The sequence below is a fragment of the Argiope bruennichi genome, chromosome 6, assembly GCF_947563725.1.
Source record: "Argiope bruennichi chromosome 6, qqArgBrue1.1, whole genome shotgun sequence".
NCBI classification, from domain to species: domain Eukaryota; kingdom Metazoa; phylum Arthropoda; class Arachnida; order Araneae; family Araneidae; genus Argiope; species Argiope bruennichi.
In genome coordinates, this window is record NC_079156.1 from 104,313,005 (window position 1) to 104,336,617 (window position 23,613).

Sequence of the window (23,613 nt, forward strand, 5' to 3'; positions counted from 1 at the left end):
ATTATAAGAAATTTTAGTGTAGTGTGATGAATAGCATATAAGCCAGTTAACAACTACGCTACAAGAGGATATGCTTTTGTATCCTGGTCATGTTACTGAACTGCGAACCACAAGGTCCCAGGTTCAATCCTCGCTAATTACAATCCGCTAAATTGTTGACCTCTGACGATGTACCTTCAACCTTCGTACAGCTGTTGTGGCGCCATCTACCCGCAACCAAAGTCGTGAGACTCACTTGATGCAGCAACCACTCACCCACATACGATCGCCATAAAGCTTGGCGCTACTCAACTGGGTACAGGCCCATTAGACAACGGCTAAATACATCACCACTCAATATCCATATCGTTTGTCTCACCTCCGACTCACTGGAGGGAGAGTCTGTGGTGAATAGCATATAAGCCAGTTAACAATTACGCTACCCGAGCAATTGCTTTTGTATCGTGGTCCTGTTACTGGACTGTGAACCACGAGGTCCCAGGTTCTATCCTCGCGCATCCCAATCCGCCTAAGTAGTTGCAAACTTAATCCATACATGTCGGGAATAATACTTTGGCATAAACCATTGGCAGTGGTCTCCCCGAAACTTTCTGGCATACGATCTAATAAAGGTGTTATCCCATGGAGTACAATGGTTACGAAATATTAAACTTTGGAGTGAAAAAAGCTTTTTTACGGAATTTTTACCTTAGAGAGTTTTTTAGCGATTAATCCTTGGCATCCGGTTAATAGTATCCGAAAAACGAATTTGTGTTTCAAAAATATTTTTCCTAACAGATTGAAACAAAAATTAGACACAAAACTACAATCGTAGTCACAAAATCCCATAACAAATTTAATATATTTAAGTCACTGCGCCTTTGAGATATCACGTTCACATGTTTCTGAAAGTACAGAAAGACAGATGATAATTCCCTTGTCGGATTTGACTCAAAATTTGAAAGGTGTCTAGATTATAATTGTTAATTATATGTATCGAATTTTATCTATATTGCTCTCTTCATTTTGTAATTATCGTATTAACTTATATTCGAATAGACCAGTGGTTCTTAACCTTTTTAAGCCGCGACCCAAATTTGAGAAATATTTGAGAAAAAGTCAAAATTTTTTCATTGCTTTATTTTCGATTGTATTTTTAAAAAATCTTCAATCCTACGATGATGATTTTTTTTTAACTTACAAATTTTTCATTTATTTTTTTAATAATAAAGATAAACAAAAGTACTTTTCAATCCAAGGAAAATTTAATTAATAATCAAGTGTTTTTAATAATTTTTATTGACCAAATTAAAATATATTTATAACTTTTTGAAAATAATTGACATTTTGATTAGCACATAGATGCTAATGGGTGTTTCTTTTCTCTCAAAAATAATTCGACTTCTGTCCGTAATGATAATACTCTTTGAACAACTTTGCCCCGGGACAGCCATCTAACTTCAGAATAATATAATAAATGTTCGTATTCTGCACCAAATTCGAAAAACAGTTCGCGGAAAATTCTGCAGTTAAGAGCTCTTGATTTGATAAAATTGACTACCGCAACAATTTCATCCAAAACGATACATAATTCGGGTGATAATTTTTTTGAAGCAAGATTTTGTCTATGTAACAATGAATCGATATAATTTGTGGATTCATTTGTTTTGCTCTTGTCGAAAATCCCTTTTTAGATGCTGTCATGGCAGCTGCACCGTCGGTGCAAATACTGAAACACTGATTCCAATTTAATCCTTCTTCTTTAAAAAACGAATCGACCATAAGAAAAATATCTTCACCTCTAGTTGTTGTTGACATTGGTTTGCAAAATAAAATGTCCTCCTGTATATCTGTTAAACCTGGATACCGCACGTAAACCATGAGTTGAGCATCTTTACTTACATCTGTCGCGACCCATAGGTTAAGAACCGCTGGAATAGACGGACAAACAGACTTCTTCTGAACAGGTTTTGCTCAAAATTTCAAATCAACAAATTTGGTATTGTAACATTCCCCGTTTCCTAGTACTGATAAGATATTTACAGCCAGCTGTGTCGTCGCTGTTAATTACTAAACTCTTCGAGATAGCCAGATGGGGGATCTTTTCACCTGGGTTGTCTCGCATCTTCATTAACGACTACAGTGAAAGACCACATGTGGGAATTCCTCGTCCAAGAGATATTGATAGATTGAAAAGGGTGTCCAAACATCTGGATGCTAAATATTTCCCATTGTGAAAGGACTATGAAAACTCCGTGTTCCAGAATAGTCAGTTATGAAAAGTGCATCACTAAAAGGACCTTCCCATGACCTACTGGCGCCGCTGAGGGAGCATATTGCTGAACCCCGATTGGCCGAAAGAGAGATCAAATGACCAATGTAAATTAAGCGGCGGAGATTGTCGCCGAAATAAAGTGCGGAGATTTTTTTTTTTTAGGGAGAGGAGAAGAAACGAGTTGGAAGCAGATTGTTGGAATACGCCCACAAGTTCGGAGTCCGAGAACTACCCCTGGAGTGGTCGTGTTGACAAACAACCTGTTAGTTCCCTGTGGTGTTGTTTCTCCGTATTGATGGAGAACTGAGTTTCAAGATAAACCTTCGACTTCGACTGTTGTGTCTCCTACTACAGGTATAAATAACTATTTATTTAACCAAGATTAGAACAAGTTGTTCTTTTGTATATACAGGGCTGTAAAATAAAGAATTGTCTGGAAATTCTGCTTCGTTATTTGATCAGTCTAGAATCAAGACATTACAGTTTAAAAACCATATAACAAATTTCATCCGTCTAGCTCAAACCGTTTTTGTCTTTGTCATAAACAAGGCAGGCGACCTTGTATTTTCCAGAAACATTTTTTTCAAACTTCGGAAGGTCTAAAATTTGGAGAACCGTCAAAATGTCGACTTCGAATTTTTTGCAGATTACAGTACTTTCTCTATACTACGTATACGAGAAAGTAGAAAGGCTGTATGCAAGGAAACCCAAAATGCTGCAAAAAGGGCTTATTGGTGTGGTGAAAACAGTGGATAGTTGAATCATCTTAAGTAGAGTATCACAGGCTAGAGCAAAAATTCGCAAAATGATTCAATATGTAATGGAAACCATTACAATATTAAACAGTTACCAAACAAAACAAGATAGAGTTTTGAATTCCGGATGTAAATTAAAATTGTCTTCACTGTTTTCACTTCACTTCACAAGTTTTCTTATCGAAGTGAGGGGAAAAAATTATTTACTAAACCTGAAAAGTGACTTAACCCTTTCGGCAGGAATGGGCATATACATCCAGGAGATAAATCCCTATTGGGTAAATATATCCTACTTTTACATGGGTTACCGTAGAAAGAACCATTTTTACATGGGATGCAAAACTATAATAATGCAAACGATTAATAATACATAAAAATATCTTAAAAGATCTTTTATTTAGTAATTATTTGTAATTTTAAACGTTACTTAAAATATTATAAGCAATTCAGTACTACGCCTCTTCCTATCTCGATATGCTTTCTTTAATCAACACCAAAATAAAAACGAATCATAAATTTCAGTTTAACTTTATCTCCCTTTTGATAAGCAGGCAAGTTATCTACGGAAAGTAAATCGTATAGCATTCGATGTAGATATCTGTTCTTCAGAAAATAGATGAACATTGTGCGATCAGTTTCCGCTTCGTTGTTTTCCAAAGGTGGATAAGTAAATATGGAATATGAAAGAAAAGGAGTTACTATAATTTGGCTGGTAAAAAATTTCAAATATCTTCACCAACTAGACATGAAGCTGTACAGTCCTGTGATTGCCTTGGATGTTATGGATGCAACGAGGTGGAAATTGGGAGTTCTTCGAGTATGTACCTCCGATATTGAGTTGACTATCAAAAGAGACATAGATGATAATGGTCCGGAAGTATATGGATTGCATTATGCATTTTCAATTAAGACAAATAATGAAACATTTTCAACCGACAGAAAAGCGTATACTTACTTATTTCAAAAGAATGAAAGTTGTCCTAAGATAACAGCGACCAATCGAAATATATCTTCCATTCCTGGCCATGTTGCAATCAAATGCAAACTGTGGAAAGAGACAGGATCCATAGAGACGCCTTGCAATTTCTTTATTCAAACTCGAATGATGGCAAAACGTTGGAAATCTGTAGTAAATGTTGAAAATTTTATCGATTTCCCTGTGAGCCAAAGAACAGTTTGGAATATAATATCGTCAGATTCGAATGAAAAATTGGCGAAAGTTGTCTTCTCACTTAATCGGTCTCGTTTAAGGTTCGAAATTATTTCTATAAATAATCAAACTAAAGAAGCTTTCGACTTGAAATTGTGCCTTTTAGATTACTCAGGTAAAAGGAATGTGATATTAAAACGCGAATTTACATCGAAATCAAGCAGAATATGTATCTTGCCTAATGTGACAAAAAACTTTCTAATAGAAAATGCAGCCAAGTATCTAATGAATGACACTCTTTCCTTTGATCTTGAAATTGCACTTTGCTCTGGAATAGAATATGAGGAAATCAAAAAAATTGAATATGAAGCAGATGATTCTGCTGCTGAAGTAAAACGAACACATCTAACAAACGCAGTAGAGTTTTCGATTTCACAGGAGGGCATTCTTTGCGACACGAAACTGCAGACGGCAACCGAGACATTTCCAGCTCACACTGATATCTTGAGTGCCAAGTCTCCTGTATTCCAAGCTATGTTTAACACCAACATGAAGGAGACTATTCTGAAATGCGTCCGCATCGATGACGTGGACGCAGAGACCGTGAAACGCATGCTTATATTCTTGTATTCCGAAACTTTGGAAAAATTAAATTGGAAGGACGGAATGAAATTGTATATCGCAGCGGACAAATATCAAATTCCTACCCTAAAGAGAAAATGTACTGGACTCCTAAAAGAAAAACTAGATCTGACAAATTGTTGTGTCTTATTGCATCTGGCTGATATGCATCAAGATGAAGAACTGAAGAGATCTGTACATGATTACATAGCTGATTGTGATAAACAGGTGCTTTATTGTGATCAGTGGAGAGATGTGGAGAAGAATTATCCCCATTTGGCAATTGATTACTTCCGTTACCGATACCTGTAAAGGAAGTTGCTCATATTGTAATTACAATATTTAAAATAAAACTATTGAGTCTTATTACTTTTGGCTGATATATATCAAGATGAAGAACTGAAGAGATCTGTACATGATTACATAGCTGATTGTGATAAGCAATTACATTATTGTGATCAGTGGACAGATGTGGAGAAGAATTATCCCCATTTGGCAATTGATTACTTCCGTTACCGATACCTGTAAAGGAAGTTGCTCAGATTGTAATTACAATATTTAAAATAAAACTATTGAGTCTTATTACTTTTGGCTGATATATATCAAGATGAAGAACTGAAGAGATCTGTACATGATTACATAGCTGATTGTGATAAGCAAGCACATTAGGTGATCAGTGGAGAGATGTGGAGAAGAATTATCCCCATTTGGCAATTGATTACTTCCGTTACCGATACCTGTAAAGGAAGTTGCTCAGATTGTAATTACAATATTTAAAATAAAACTATTGAGTCTTATTACTTTTGGCTGATATATATCAAGATGAAGAACTGAAGAGATCTGTACATGATTACATAGCTGATTGTGATAAGCAATTACATTATTGTGATCAGTGGACAGATGTGGAGAAGAATTATCCCCATTTGGCAATTGATTACTTCCGTTACCGATACCTGTAAAGGAAGTTGTTCATATTGTAATTACAATATTTATAGTAAAAACTATTGAGTCTTATTACTTTTGGATGATATATATCAAGATGAAGAACTGAACAGATCTGTACATGATTACATAGCTGATTGTGATAAGCAAGTACATTATGGTGATCAGTGGAGAGATGTGGAGAATTATCCCCATTTGGCATTTGATTACTTCCGTTACCGGTACCTGTAAAGGAAGTTGCTCATATTGTAATTACAATATTCATAGTAAGTAATGGTATTATTTCTTCAAATAATGATTCTTCAGACATTAATCAACTTTCTTTCGTGTTTACAAATATAAAAAAATCAATATTGAATTATTCTTTAACTTCTGATGTATTAAGATTCCAAAACTCTACACAGTTATGTGTTTCTGATAACAATTCAATATTTGATATTTTCAAAACCAATTTTTGAGAATGTATTAGCTTTAATTAAATTCCTCTTTCATATAAAAGGTGTCATTTGATAGTTCATATGAAGAAAAGTGATAATCACGATTCCATTTTTTTATGAATTATGAAATTAATGAAATACTGAAAAATATAAATGATAATGAAAAATATTTTCAAAACTCACTGCTGTCTATGTGCCAAAAGGTACAAAATTTATATTTAATTTTATTACAGCAAAGAAAACATTGTGAAGGTATAATATGCTGATCATAATAAAATAAAATAAATCGATTGTAATGATTTCTTTTATGATAATGTAAAATTCAAAATAATATGAAATAAAAAAAATTTCAAATGTACTATTTATATTTCTATGAGAATTTCATATTGTATGATTTTATTTTGATTAGCAGATTTTTTTGCCTTGCGAAAGTTTTCTTTTTTACTATTTTTATAATAAAATAACGTTTTTAAGAGCGTTTTTTATTTTTATTATTCTAAATACAGCCACTTAAAAGAAGTTTTTGAAGACTTTAAAAGTTTACAACAGTTTGAATAGACTTCAATTAAAATAAATGGCGTTTTACAGCAGTTCCGTTGAGAGAAAATATGTTATCAGATTTTTTTTAGTTACATTTCCGTTTCTGTTGATTAAAATTTTGAATCACATATCAGTATTTTTAATTTCTTTTTCCACCGGAGATCAAAATATTCCATAGAATAACGCAGATGATTAAAAATAGCATTTATTGGTATTTTCCAGCTTTACCAATCAAACAGAAATAATGAAGAAATCTAAATTGCATTAAAATTTGCTATAACAACATAAATATTAATATGCAGATTCTAATAAATGTCATTTTAAGAACTGTTTTAGCATTAAAAGATGATTTTCTTTCTTTAGAGCATGCTGCTAATAGCATGGGACTTACCATAAAGAGTGAAAAGACCAAATATATGCCCGAATCCCATCTAGAAACTGATTCTCACAAATATCAAATTTTACTTATCTTGATTCTATAGTTACTTATGACAATAGCATAGTCAAGGTGATTCAAGGTCGTCTAATGAAGGCAAATAAAAATTTTACGGACTAAATCGATTTTTTAAATCCTTTTAAGAAATACAAAATTTTTACTATATAAAATCTTAATTAGATCAATGATTTATGACTAGGGTTTATACAAAAACCGACTTTTTGAAAAACCGGTTTTCGAATTCGACATTTCCTAAAAAACCGGTTTTAGCCGGTTTTCAAATTTTTGTCAAAAAAAATTGAATAGGGAAAAATAAAATATTTTTCCCTGTTCTATTTTATTTTAATTTATATAAAATAACAAAAAACGAAATCAATATCAAAGTCAAAATATAAAAAACAAAATTAAAGATTACATATGCATATTACATACACAAAATAACGAAAACTCAAACAAAAATTTCAAATAATATTTATATTATTTTCACGAATTTTAATTTCTCCTAAGAAAATAGGATTTTAAAAAACACAAAATATCCACTAAACGGTGGCTAAGTCTCGTTCTTATTTTGGACACAATATTGCCTGAAATTGAAAATACTCGCTTACTAGTTACTGAGTTTGACAGAATTGTTCCTAAGTTTTTTGTTCTTTTATTCGTTTGTTCAAATAATGAAGATTCAGCTTTCAGTGTCTTTGGATTTGTAAGTTTTTCTTCAGGATCTTCAAGAAACTAAACAATTATATTATTTCCGACAATTATTTTATGAATTGCTTTCAAATGATTATGTAGATTGCTCGTGGATGATCCTCTGCAGCTCAATATTTTATTACAATGATTTCAGACTGCCTTGTCTATCCCGAACTTTTTGAAACTATCCCAAATTTCCGACTTACTCATTTTTATCTAAAAATGATATTAAAGTTATTGAATAAATATTTTTGACGTTTATTTTACAATTTTACTATTTTAACTATTAATATTAATGCAATTTAAAATAATCTAATCTATACATTTTCTAGGATTTTTGAAAAAAAAAAAAAAAGCACTTCTTAAGGTGTACGTACACAATTGAGAATTTTTTTTAAAATTTGAACTTTAAAAATCCAGTTTTTTTACAGTAGGTTATTAATATATGTTTAAACTCATTTCAGTGAGAAAAACCATATTACACTAATTATTAATTAATTAAATAATATTTAATGAGCTAATTAGCCTATTTTTTGAAACATGATATCTTTAATTCTAATTTGTACAGACACACAATTCTAGTTGGAAATTATGCCTAATATTAATCTTCATGTTGTCTGCCTCAAACATGTTATAAAAATGTATAGTTTTTTTTAAAATAATTTTTTTATCAACGATGAATAGAAAAACCGAGATTTTTTCTGTAATTTTAACTTTTAAACATCTATTAAAAATTTATTTTTATAAATATAACTTGGATTGAAGCACAAAACATCCGCTATTTCATACAGATTAATTTGATATATAAATAACTGTATTTGGTTCATTTCTTTTTGAGTTATGATTGTTTGAATGAAGCAACATAGTGGAAAAATACCATTCTTCATAAAATGAGTTTTAAAAACACCGTAACTAGAGTTTTTAATGAAAGCACCTCAAGAAAAATAATTATAACTCGAGAAATACTTCGAATATCGACAACATCTTGGTATCATTTGAAAGCTAAAGGATCAGACAACATTATTAAGTAATAAAAAAATATTCGATATTTTGAATGATTTTCGAAGTTTTAAGTGTGTACATACACCTTAATTTAATTCCGATGCCTAGCTAAAGATATAATTTATGTTAAAACGTTACGAAAGAAAATATGGAATATTTTAACACCCTATGTTTTATTTAAAATTCCATTAAACAGAAGCCAGAACTTCTTATTTTACACTAATTTTTGATAGAAGAAATTTACATAATAAAATTTAAATTTTAAAATGAAAGATAGAAAATATAAACATAAAAATTAAACATACTTAATACTTACGTTATTTTTACCAAATATAGCAACTTTTTATTTTTGTTTCCAGTTTTCACCTTCACAATATTAAGCAAACCTGTCGTGACTCGAAACGGATCGGATTCTGAGACCACATTTCAACAATTCCATTTCATTAAGGGGTGAGACGCGGAACGATGAACACATTCGACCTTGGATTTCCCGCATTAGATACTTTTTTAGTTCTATTTTTTTTTCACGTGTATGTGAGTGTTATGTCATTTCTGACAGCATTTTATTTTAACTGAATATTTTGTATTGATATGACTAGTTCAAGTAGTGTAAAAAAGCTTTCAGGAGTGGTACGAAGAAAATTTTATATAATATCATTAAATACTATGATCAAGAAGTAGAAAACGGGGAATTATTTATTCCTTTCACAGGTTTTTCGAAACGAGCCAGTCAAATTGCTGACGTTTCTATTAGCACCGACTTCATACCAATAGACAAAACATCCGAAGAGAAGAAAGAGATGAACTTTATGAAACTTTTGTTTCACTTAGAAAAAAAAGTGAAAAGGGATGTTCATGAAAAACATAAATTGACGAATTCGAGGCACAACTGTGCAGTGCACAAGCCAATGCAACTTGCAACGTTGAAAAAATGTGTTTGCTGCCCGTTGCATAGAATGAATAGCAAATAAAATAAGTTCAAAATTAATTTTTACATAATAATATGAATTCTTAAAACCGGTTTTCTTAATTTAAAAACCGGTTTTCGAATGTGACAAATTTACTTCAAAAAACCGGTTTTTTAAAACCGGGTTTGAAAACTGTCAAACCCTACTTATGACTTAATGAGACTTACCTATGGCTCAGAGACCTAGACCCTGACCAAAGCTGGAGAAAATTAAATAGCCATTTTCGAAAGAAAAATTCTGCAAGCCACTCTTGGTGGGACAGAAATCAACAATGTTTGGAGAAGAAGATATAGCTTTGAGCTATATAAAATCTATAGAGAACCAGATATTATAAAGTTCATAAAAATAAATCGGATGAACTGGGCGGCTCATATATTTAGATGATGATTCCAAAATTTAAAAAATTATTTTACATAAATCTCTAACAAGTAGGAAAAGGGGTAGATCCAAAATGAGATGCATGGAGTCGGTAGAGACAGACTTCCTGGCTATCCAGGAAAGAAACTGGCGCACAAGTGTCAAAAATAGAATGCGGTAGAACAGATTTCAGAGGAAGACACTGGCTCATCCTGGGCTGTCTAGCCAAATATGCTGATGATGATATTAAGAAATGACAAGGTACTCAAAACTACACAAAAATTTGTGTAAATTCAAATGTTTAAAATACACCGAAAAGTTCTTTCTACTTTACAATAAATAAACAAATACGTAACTTTTTTTAATTAATATCATTTTTGTCTTTGAAATCAAAGCATTTAATGAAAAAACACTCGTCTAAAAAATAACAAGGTACTCAAAACTACTCAAAAATTTGAATATAAATTCAAATGCTTAAAATGTACCCGAAAAGTTTTTTCTGTTTTCCAATAAATAAATGAAAACTTTTTTTTTAAATTAATATCATTTTTTTTTCTTTGAAATCAAAGCATTTTATGAAGAAACACACATTTTGGTATCCAGTAATTTCCTTATAATTAAAAGGCGTATTAATATTTTCTGGGAAAAAATTAAGTAAAATATTTCAATTTTATTCTGAAAAAAAGTTATTAAATGCTCGCATGAGTCAGTCTAACTTATTAATACAAGAACGAAAATAAAAATTGATTTGAAAATAATTCATTTAGTGTTCGGCCATCTTTAACTATAGATAAGTTATTGAAATAAAATTAATTTCTACAGTTTTAATATACATCATACGATAAGAAATGTAGTATTTTAATAAACGTTGGAAACTATGCATAGCAAGTCATAAAAAGAAATAAAAATTTACAACCAAGCCACATGGCATGAAATTGCAGGTCAGATAAAATAAAGTGAATTTAGGTCATTAAAAATTTTTATTTCATTGTTATTCATACATTTTTAAGAAATGCTTTCAACATTTTTTTTTGAAAAATGTCACGTGTTTAAGCTTATATTTCCCAAAATATACGATGATTAAATTTCTTTCTGTACATAAGAAACTGAGATTAGAGATCGAAAAAGCTTGCATTTGTTAAATATGTATTATTGTATATAAAATATTTCATATACCATCATTTTTGGAATACCATTTTGTAGGACATTTGTACCATTTTGTAGGACATTTATTCGGAAAGGTTTTAGTATATTGAAGTCATATCAAAATAAAAAAAAGTACTTTTATAATTGCGATTTAATTATTTTCCTAATAAAGCCCAAGGACAAAGGACAAGATTAGAGATCGAAAAAGCTTGCATTTGTTAAATATGCATTATTGTATATAAAATATTTCATATACCATCATTTTTGAAATACCATCATTTGTCCATTTTGTAGGACATTTGTACCATTTTGTAGGACATTTATTCGGAAAGGTTTTAGTATATTGAAGTCATATCAAAATAAAAAAAAAGCACTTTTATAATTGCGATTTAATTATTTTCCTAATAAAGCCCAAGGACAAAGGACAAGATTAGAGATCGAAAAAGCTTGCATTTGTTAAATATGCATTATTGTATATAAAATATTTCATATACCATCATTTTTGAAATACCATTTTGTAAAACATTTGTACCATTTTGTAGGACATTTATTTGGAAAGGTTTTAGTATATTGAAGTCATATCAAAATAAAAAAAAGTACTTTTATAATTGCGATTTAATTATTTTCCTAATAAAGCCCAAGGACAAAGGACAAGATTAGAGATCGAAAAAGCTTGCATTTGTTAAATATGCATTTATTGTATATAAAATATTTCATATACCATCATTTTTGAAATACCATTTTGTAGGACATTTGTACCATTTTGTAGGACATTTATTCGGAAAGGTTTTAGTATATTGAAGTCATATCAAAATAAAAAAAAAGCACTTTTATAATTGCGATTTAATTATTTTCCTAATAAAGCCCAAGGACAAAGGACAAGATTAGAGATCGAAAAAGCTTGCATTTGTTAAATATGCATTATTGTATATAAAATATTTCATATACCATCATTTTTGAAATACCATTTTGTAAGACATTTGTACCATTTTGTAGGACATTTATTTGGAAAGGTTTTAGTATATTGAAGTCATATCAAAATAAAAAAAAGTACTTTTATAATTGCGATTTAATTATTTTCCTAATAAAGCCCAAGGACAAACGTTTCACACTGCTGGTACTGACTGAAGCGAAAAAGTTTTTTCTTGAGGAAATGTTTTGTCTATGAATATATCATATTCTTACCTTTTTAACAGTCTAAATATTTCTGAATGTGTGCTATAAAAAATTGTTTTGTAGTTATTTTTGATAATTTCTACATATATTTTTATGTTTGATGTTGCCCCCTATCATATTTATTGAGGCTAGAGTTAAGTTTAAAGCTAATTTTTCCTCTTGGGTGTTATTCCATGGGCAACGCTATACTAATACTGAAGACCTTAGTTTTGACAGTGATTAATGTATCATTGAATAGATTAGTCAGAATGTACATAACATTTACAATCCATTTTTCTTTATTTTTATTTTATTGTTTGTCAAGCAACATGATGATGTAAATTTCAAGTATGGACTCTCAACAGAAATTGTGCAATTTCTATGACAAATGGATTCATTACAAATGACTCTCGTATTCTCTGTATTGTTATCTATGGTAGCAAAATAGTTGAAAGTAAACTTAAGCCCGCGTTGAAGATTTAGATTGAAAATTCTAAATCGTTAATTATAATGACTTTGCTTACTTCCTTTAAAGGAGTTTCACATTCATTGGTAAAATTTCTACATTTTCCACTTTAATTATTATAATGATGGTTTCACTTTTATTTTCATTTTAATAATGGTTTCAGCGAAGATATATATGATGATTTAGTTGCATAAAACAGTCCGAAATAAAATTTGAGAACTCGGACAGGCATTACATGTTCATAATTATTTTAATTATTATTATATGAGATTTGAATGGGAATTTATGTTTTCTAAGTTTAATATATGAAATTTTACAAAAGACAAATAAACTATGAATAGTGATGTTTTACAAAACTTCCAATGAAAGAAGTATTGGTGACAATTTACCGATGACCTTAGTTTTGACAGTGATTGATGGGTGGGTGAGAAGAGGAAAATAAAAATATTTTTTGATATAGTTAATATAGATGAAGACAAAATTCTTCAGTGTTATGTGCAACATTACATGGGATAAAAAATATTAATGGCTAGAAATGAAATATGTATGCTAAAAAAACACAACACATTCCTCATATCGTCGCCGAAGGAAGACAGTGTACTAGGTTATATCGAGTTATTTATTTGTATCAGGTTGATGCAGTCTCATCCGATTGAAAATGAATAAGGTCAAGGAGATAACTTGTTTGTATCAATAAATTCCAAAACCTAATACTGAGTATCGGACGCTCTTAGTCTATATCAATTTTGCATACCTGAAGCAAAGTTAATACAATGTCTTATGATTTTTCTTTATTAAAGTTATGATAAAAGGTATAAGTATTTCTTAAAACAAAACCAATACATTATTTCCCCTTGGATTCCTTCAGTCAGTTCATTACGCCCCTTGCAATCAGCTCAGATATAAAAACAGGTTGATAATTTCCGTTTGCGATATCTCTCTTTTAATATAAAGATAATTTATCTACAGAAACAGTTAAGGAAAATATACGTAGGAGATAGTTGTTTTTTATAAAATAAATACAGTTAAGCATTTCAGTGAAGTTCTCTTCCGTTGTTTCCAAAATTCGTAAATAAGTATGGAATATGAAAGAAAAAGTGTTGCTATAAATTGGCAGATAGAGAATGCGAAGTGTTTTCGCAAACGAAGATGGAATTCTACAGGGTGGTTATAATTAAACTTCCCCTATAAACAGCATCCTACAACTAAAACGAGTGAACTGATTGCAACGAAATTTGATATATAGATTATTCACGAGATGCTCTCACGGAATTTCGAAAACAAAAGTTTAGTTCCAAAATGTCCACCAGAGGTCACCTTTTCCGCAAAAACATTAAATTTAACACAATAAAAGACCAAAACAATCCAGTAAAGTATTATGAGTAATAAAATAAAAAAATGGGAAAAGCTGGAAACTCCATAACGTTTATTGTGTGAAGCATCACAACTGATCAGTTACGATCTGCTGTTGAACACACCGTCCATCCACTTGAAATTTTGAAGGTGAATGAGGGTGGTCACATGAAGCACATTTCCTTACATCGTCCTGCACACGATTAATAAGTGCTCCTCTTGTGCAATTTCGTCCTAATCCGTTCTTGTTTCTGAAAACTGAACTGATTCTCTCTCTCTCTCTCTCTCTCTCTCTCTCTCTCTCTCTCTCTCTCTCTCTCTCAAACAGCGTACTGTTAATTTTTTCTTACCTTTACTTAATGTGGTTCGATGACAAGGTGATCAGAAACTGGTCAATAAATGTTAACGTTGTTTATGTATTCGGTTTTGGTTGTTTATTGCGTTAAATTTAATATTTTTCCAGAAAAGGCGCACTCTGATGGACATTTTGGAACTTTTTTTTTCCTAAATTGCATGAGCCCATCTCGTGTATAGTCTATTTGCCAAATTTCATTGCCATCCGTTCAACCGTCTGCGTTGTAGGATGCTGTTTATATATTTTATTTATGTTTTAATTATAACCTCCTTGTACAGTCATCTGATCTCCGTGGATATGATAGACGGAACCAAGTGAGAACTTGGGATGCATCGAATGTCTGAATCAACTGTTTGGTTGACTATCGAAAGAGAAGAGGAAGATAATGTGCCCGAAGAATTCGGGTTGCATTACGAATTCTTCGTCAACGAATTTCAAGGAACATCTTCAGGTCGAAAAAGGGTTTATACACACAGATTTCAAAAACGCCAAAGGAGCCCAGAAGTTGCTGTAAATTATCGAAAATTTGATATGTTCTTCACTTCTGATACAATTACCATTCGTTGCAAATTATGGAAAAGGAATGGATCCATCTCAAAATCTGGTTCCTTCTTTGTTCGAAAGAAAACAGAATGTTGCATATTCGTTGGAGTAATACAGAATTTTAGCGCTTTTTACTAGAATGAAATGAAGACGTCAAAGGTAGTATCGGCATCCGCGAACGGAAAATAAATGACTATGAACTTACACTTATACCGTCGCTATCCCTTATTTAAAACTGATTGCGATATGAAAGTTGAATTATCCCCAAAGATAATGAAGAGGAAAGATAATTGAATCTCAAATTTTTCATCCTTGATTCTTCCGGTAATAAAACAAATATCGGAAAGCTTAAGCACGAATTTATACTGAAGTCGCATGAACAGTTTCACTTACCCGATATTTCGAAGAGGTATCTACCGAATAATACTCTTTCCATCCATTGTGAAATCACATTTTGCCCTAGAAAAGAATATGGGAAAGTTGGGAGCATTGGTTATGAAATGGATTCCAAGTCAGATGTAAAGCAGACTGATGTTTCAAATGCATTGGAGTTTCTTACGTCCAAGGTGGATGCTCTTTGTGACACAAGCTTACAAGTGGATATCAAATCATTTCCAGCAGAATCCGCCATCTTGGGTGCCAGTTTCCGATATTCGAAGCTATGTTTTAAACCAACATGCAAGAGACTATTCAGAAATGTCCACATTGATGATGTGGACGCAGTGACTGTGAAACGCATGTTTTTGCGCATGTATTCAGATAACTTGGAATAATTGGGGTGGAAAGAATCAATAAAGCTGTTCTTCGCATCAGACAAGTACCAGATACTTTCTCTGAAGGGAAAATGTACTGTACTTCAAAAGCAGAGAATAGATTTATCTAATTTTTACGTCTTTTTGCTGCTCGCTGATATGCATCAAGATCACTACTGAAAGGCAGCTGTAACGAATTTTATAACCGAATACAGTCGAGAAGTTCTTTTTTCTGATCAGTGGAGAAATTTGGAGAGAAATCTTCCCGAGATGGCAATTCAAACTTACGTGACGTATTTCTGGGAAGCATGTTGATCTAATTTTATTTATTTATTTATTTGTATGTAGTGTGCTATTTATTAATTTCCATTACATTTTGTTTTTAAAAGCCTCTATTATACTTAGATACATATCAATTTGTATAGATGGATTTTATAGTAGATTTTTTTTTTTTTGTATACTTGGTGTAGAGAAAATATAGTAATCGTCAAAAAATTCGAATTTGAGATTTTGACGAATCTCCACGTTCCTTCCTGATTTTCAAAAAAAAAAAAAAAAAGTATGTTTGTCTGCTTGTGACAAAGATAACTTAAAAAGCGCTCTGAGCTATACGGCTGAAATTTGGAATTCAGTCTTTACGCCAAATTTGCAGAATATCAAATTTTGAATAAATTCTGTTCAGAAGAAATCCATCTGACTGGCTATTCGAATATAAGTAAACACGATAATTACAAAACGAAGAGAGCTAGATAGACAAGATTCCGTACACAGATTTAACAGCCGGCGACCTGGCATAGGGGTAGCGCGTCTTCCCAATGATCTGGACGGCCTGGGTTCGAGTCCCGATTTGGGCATAGTTCTTCTTCCGCTTTCTATCTGTGAGATGTGTGAATGTGCCCTCCTGTAGAAAGGGGTTGTGCAAGCGAATGAGTGATGCGTGAGTAGTAAAGTCATACTCTTGGCGCTACTATAAAAACAAGAGACGCCCCCCCCCCCATCGCTTAAATCGCTGTCTTCGTAACAGCGGGCTTGTCCATGGCAAGTTCCATAAGAAACAACAACAACAGATTTAACAACTAAAGTGTTATAGACATCTGTTAAATTTTGAGACAAATCAAACAGGGTTCACTATCTGTGAACCAGTACTTTCACAAATAAGTAAAAAAAGAACATTCAAAAGCGCAATGACTTAAATGTATCGAATTCGGTATGAGATTTTATAATACAAATGTAGCTTTGTAAGAAATTTTTGTTTCAATCGATTGAAAAAAAACATTCTTAAAGCACAAATTCAGTTTTCGGATTCTATTAACAGCATGCCAGGGATAAACTGCCAAACAACTCACCAAATATCACACAATAGATTCAGTAAAAATGCTAAATTTCCCTTGAAAGTTAATATTTCATAACTATTATACACCAGTGGCACGTAAAGCCTTCTCTGGCTTGACAAATTTATTAAAGTTTATGCAAGAAAGTTTTGGAGAAACTACTCCTATTGGTTTTCATTTCCGTTATACTTGAGTTCTGAAATTTTGAACCATTGTCTTTTCACACAAAATATGAAATAGAGATGAAGAGTCAAATGCAGCGAAATGCCTCTTATACAATGTTTTTAATAAATATATATTGATAATTTTATCTCTTTTCATATCCAAAATAAATACGCATGTTAATTAATTAGAAATTAATTTAATTTTCAAATTAATGAAAAATCTGTTACACAAAAAATAGCTCAGCAATATCAAATGCCATTGATAAAGAAAGACTAAAGCGATATTTACTTTCGAAACTGATAAATGAGATTATTAATAGTAACAATACTTAAGAAAAAATATAAGAAATCTTTTACTATTTATTAATGAATTTATTTATTAAAAAATTAAGAAATCTTTATTATTTGAAGTTAGGATTAATGATTTTTGTCAAAATTTTTCGATATTTATTTAACAATAGAATGCTAGATTAGAATTAAGAGTTCGATCAGTATCGAAAGCTCGATAAGTATCGAAAATTAGATAAATACTAGCTTTCGATAAATATCGAAAGTTCGGTCAAGCTTCATCAGTATCGATTGCTCTATCAAGATTAATGAGCCTTAAAATTTACTTAGTGATAAAATGACGACAGAACCAATTTTCAGCTAAAAATAATCCATTGTATAAAAAATTGCAACATAATTTACTGATTTATATATGAATGAAATAAAATTTTTAGAGGTAAAAAAAATTCGAAAAATTATATATATATATATATATATATATATATATATATATATATATATATATATATATATATATATATATATATATATATATATATATATATAATTTTATATAACCAATCTAAAGTAAGAAATAGTTTGAAAACGAAACTAAAATGAAAACAATACAAAACAGTTTCGAAATCGCAACTGAAAATTATTACCTATTCAAACTAAAACCAAAAAAGGAAAAGGAAAGAAACTTCATACTATTTAGAGAGCGCAACTGCAGCTACTTCTAAAACACAGATGAATTGATACAAAAGTATTAAAATCAAGTTAATAGGAAAAACAAAAAAACCAAATAAAAATAAAAAAGAATCCGGCCTGAAGACTTTTTCAAGGGTCACCCTCAGGCAGGGATTCAAAGAAAGGGATTTTTTCTGTGAAGGAAATCCAGACAATGTTCTAATAATGATTCCTCGTGACCCGAAAATCCCCTGAAATTAGGCCCAAGAGATATACCATTTTAACAAAAATAAAAATACAAAATAACAAATTAGAAGAAAATAACCACTACAAAGTAAAAATACAATAACAATATAAACAAAAATATCGTAAAATAGCACTAAAGGAAAAACGAAAAGGCAAGAACTTACAATCAGCAGTCTTGGAAATTTTAAGCTATCGATTGTGATTCCCGCTTTTTAAAAAACCCTAACGGTAAATTCTTTTCCGGACTCCGGATTCTTTTTTTATTTGGTTTATTTGATTTTCCAATTAACTTGATTTTAATACTTTTGTATATATATATATATATATATATATATATATATATATATATATATATATATATATATATATATATATATATATATATAACTATAAAAGCATATAATTGAGAAAAGCATGTGAATTAAAAAGTGAAAAAAAATCATAAACATCCCATTACACATTCCACTCATATATATAGTCTGAAATCAATTTAATAACATAGATGCTTTTTTCCCGAAGTGCTTCCAATTAAATCAGTAAATACTGCCAAACTTATTCTAGATGGTATAAATGTTCTATCAGAATCCAAATCTGGATAAATATTGAAATTTAAATCAAGCTCGAACATATTTCAAGACCATTAAAATTTAGACAGTGATCAAATGGTGAGAGAACAGATCGGCCGGTAAAATTTATATTTATCATAATTAAAAAATAATATAATAATATATTATGAAATAGTATTTCATAATTCAAAAATCTATTATGAATTATGGAATAATGAACCATCTATTATGAAATAGAAATGAAGTAATATATTTTGAGATATAAAATATGAAAAACTAAATATTTTTGAAAATTTAAAAGCACTTCATGTAGAAAAGAAAATGAATTAAGGAGTCATAGTTTTGAAACCTAATTCAAGGAAAATTTCGAAATATCGAAGATGAAATTTATAAAATTTCAATCTACATCGAAAATTTGATCAGAATGCAATTTTATTTATCGTATCGCCAGTAAGCTTCAATTCTAATTTTTCAGATTTTTAAATAATAATATTTTTCTATTTTTATTGCCGCTATGCCTTTGTCACTGTTTATAAGTCAACAAAGTATTTAAGAAAAATTTTTGTAAATTATCTCAAACTATAAAAATGATACAATTTAAATCTCTTTACAGGCAAATAAATGCACAGACCGACAGATGACCAACCCTTTTAACAACACAAGTGCACATAAAATCGCTAAATACATAATAATAGCGCCCGCTCTCACAACTAGACAGCTCACTCTGGGAATATAATTCGTAGAAAGAGATGATACCTTAGAAAGCACCTCAGGTTTATATAGTCTTTCTAGGATGTAGTAACGTAGAATTTCCCAAAAGAATCTCTGGACCTCGTTTTTTAAGAGAGATACGGCTTCCATTTATACAACTCTGTTCCATTTTATACAACTTTTTTTTTTTTTGCAATATGATCGCCAAGTCTGTCGCCAAGATCAGATTTTATTTATTTAACATCCATCACGAATCACTGTAAATTTCTCTTTCCAACCGTAAGATTAACACGCCAGAGAAAATTCAGATTCGTTACAATACAATTGATAAGGATGAGAGAGAACAGACGGGTATCAAAGAAGCTAGTTAGTATATTAAAAATCAGGATTTTGTTTTGCATCAAAATTCCGGGGATAAAAGCAAAAACAGAAAATCGGGCGACAACTGTATGAATACTATTAACAAATTGTAATTTTTGCTTTAACAATACTATTAATAAATTGTAGTTTTCTTAATATATTATAATTAAAATGATGAATTTAGTACACTTTTTGAGAACTTTTAGGAATATCAATCGAGAAAGAGCAATTGAAACCAAATACATTAATAATGTTTTGCTATTCGTTTCCGTATGTGGCAAAAAGCGATAAAGTCAATACCCGAACCTTCGCTATCTCAGGAGTGTTATCTAAATATTTCACAAAATGTGTGATCTCACTTGCTGTGATAATTTTATACCGTGTTGAAATGAATACATTATCTTTTTATTTAACGGAATCGATAAATTTGGCCACTATCTGGATTTGAAAACACATAATAATATCAGTTCTCATTGTCTGTTCTAATAGTGCATATAAAAAAACACCTTACCTTTGATTTCAGGCAGTAGATAAAGCTTCTTCTAACAAAGGCATTTATCACTTTTTATAAGTTTCGATATTTAAATTATCTTATCGCATAGTGTTGCTTTAGCATGTGCGACCGTCATATGATTTTTAATATTTAGAATTGACGTTTTATAATATTCTTATCGTGCCTTCTGATATTTAGAAACCAGATGAAGTTTCTCCTCTCAATTATATCTTATATCTTCTCAATTTGATAATTTTGTGTTTAACTTCATGCTATGGTGATGAGAATCGACTGTCCTTTGGGGCATTCCTTCCTTTCATGAAATAGATTTACAATTTAATTTTCAACTTTTCTTACCACATTTCATTTATCTGTATTAATATTTTTTTTTAATTTCCATGCTCCCATATCAAAAGCCGCAAACTCAAATAGGCAAAATAGACAACTTCCTAAGAGCCACGTAGCTTTGGAGGGCCGGGTGTCACCTGAAATTTTGATGATTGTTAAAAAGCTATCTAATTTTGGATCTTTATTTTATTCATTTTAGCCATGTATCTGAATTCATTCAATTTAAAATCAAGCATTGTTGAAATTTTAGAGCATTATTCTTAGGACTAATTTTGATGTTCCCAAAGTCGCTTGCAGATCAGTTAGCTGATTAACTCACAAGCCAGCAGCTCTTGTAAAATTTGCATTTAAATATTCAGAATATGTTAAAAGATTTTTATAATTTTTCACGATTTTATTTCAAAAAAAAATATTAATTATTTTTAAAATTGAAAATAATTTATAAAAAAATAAATTATTTTAAAATTAAAATTAACTTTCATTCAAGTGTTACTGAAGTCAAATATCTCTCTGGTAAACATAGTCAAACATTTTAAAACTAACAAATGTCAATCAATAGATAACTGTTTGAATTCATAAATGATACAAAATTCATTTTAATGCAATAATATTTTCGAATGCAAGCATTTTATTTAATTTTTAATTAATTAAAATTCTAAATAAGAATTCTAGAAATCGTTCCGAGTTGAACATTTCTATTTTTTAAAATATACATATACCAAGCTTGGTAGTTTTAGTTCATAAGTGATACAACGATTGAAGCAACGATAATTCATGACTTTATTGTTATGGCATAAATAGCATTTATTGCATAATAAAAAACATTTAGGAAACAAATATTAAAATATAAAATACAAATAGGTTTGTTTTGAAGTTTGAAATATTTTTTAAAAACTGTGAAGTTTTCAAACAAATGCCAAAAGATTTTTATTAGCCGAGAAAAACTAAAAATTTATCGTCCAAATTTTAAATATATTTGTAAAAATTAACTATCATTTTTAATTATTCTTTTTTTTTTCAATTCAAAGAAGATAATAACATTTAAGGATGTAAACTAATCATTGTAAACTATCGTTTGATTTTTCATTTAGATTGGAAAAAAAAGCCTTTACTTTTTTTTATTTTTTACTAACTCTACTTTTTAAGATAAAGATCTTATCTGTTACACTTTTGAAAATTCCAATTATAACAACAAATTGGGTAAAAGAAAATATATCATCAGTTTTTGTTACATTTATGTTAAGGTCTTAACGGTTTTCGTTGTTTTTTTTTTTTTTGATACTGTATACTCTAAGTAATGTAGCAGACATCAAACTAGAGTACTAATATAAAAGTTAAGATCCCCCTTCTATGGAATCGAAATTCAATGAATGTTAACTTATTAAATTAAAATGATGATCTGAAAAAATTATAAAATTGTGTATCGTTACTGAGAATATACAATTTCACAAAATTTTGAAACTCTAGAACATTAGAGAACGAGTGTAGAAAAACTATTATAAAATTCTATGTTTAAAAACATGAAACAAATAAAATTCAACAACACCATGTAAAAAATCCATGTTTTTACTTCCTCGCATACGAAAAATATAAAAGGTAAAGGTCGTAATCGTGAAAAAACGGTTCAACGGTTTTCAATGTTTCAGACTTCCCGATATCCAAAACATACTTTTTGAGAATTGTATTTAAATACAATAAATCAAACACGCTTTGAGTTTGAAGGAAAAAATTTAGCATAAAGACTTCACATTACATTTGACGTAATCAGACCCGAATACATTGATATACACTGTTAATTGATCAGTCTTTCAAATTTGTTCTGATGTACTTCTGAATTAAATTTTAAAAAATAAAGAAAGTTTCACCTAATTTCATGGCATTAATTTTCATGGCATTTCATCGTTAAATTTTAAGGCGTCTCATAAAGTTAAGTTATTTAATGTCTTGACAGTTTATCACTATTCAATATTAATTGTTATGATTTTGCACTCAATTAGTAACACTAATACATCTCCAATTAGTGTTAGTATTCTGTCTTCCTGTTCAAAAGTTTATTATTATTATTAATATTAATTTGGTGAAATGTTTATTGTAATCCCTTATCATTTGCTCTTATTTCACTGATTTCGATATCGGGAAGTTAATTTGAATGATTTTGAATTTTATACCCATATTCTCATTTCAATAAAAAAGAAATTCAAAGATTATGTATATTAGAAAATGTATACATTCAAAAGTATTGACTCCGTGTACATTATATCACCTAGTTAATAATATAATCATATCTCTAAAAGATTTAAAAATTAGTTGTTATAACATTTTCCCTTTTTTTTCACATAGTAATTGGCATTCTGGCCAGATGAAACGTCACCCGTTACCCCACACATAGTTAAACTCCTACGGACCGCCAGATAGGGATCCTCTTCACCAGTAGTCATTGTGTCTGGCCATTTGTTGTATCCAGATAAAGGACCACAATTGTGTTTCATCGTTTCAAAGAGATCCATCATATATT

General features: G+C 30.2%; 1 protein-coding gene across 1 annotated transcript; it reads left to right on the forward strand.

The window, feature by feature from the left end:
• Positions 1–3,622: 3,622 nt before the first annotated feature.
• Positions 3,623–23,552, forward strand: LOC129971096 (uncharacterized). The gene is made up of 2 exons (XM_056084573.1): positions 3,623–5,988; positions 23,439–23,552. Exon 1 carries the CDS (start codon positions 3,683–3,685, stop codon positions 5,090–5,092), a length of 1,410 nt encoding a protein of 469 aa, XP_055940548.1. The 5' UTR covers positions 3,623–3,682; the 3' UTR covers positions 5,093–5,988; positions 23,439–23,552.
• Positions 23,553–23,613: the final 61 nt, after the last annotated feature.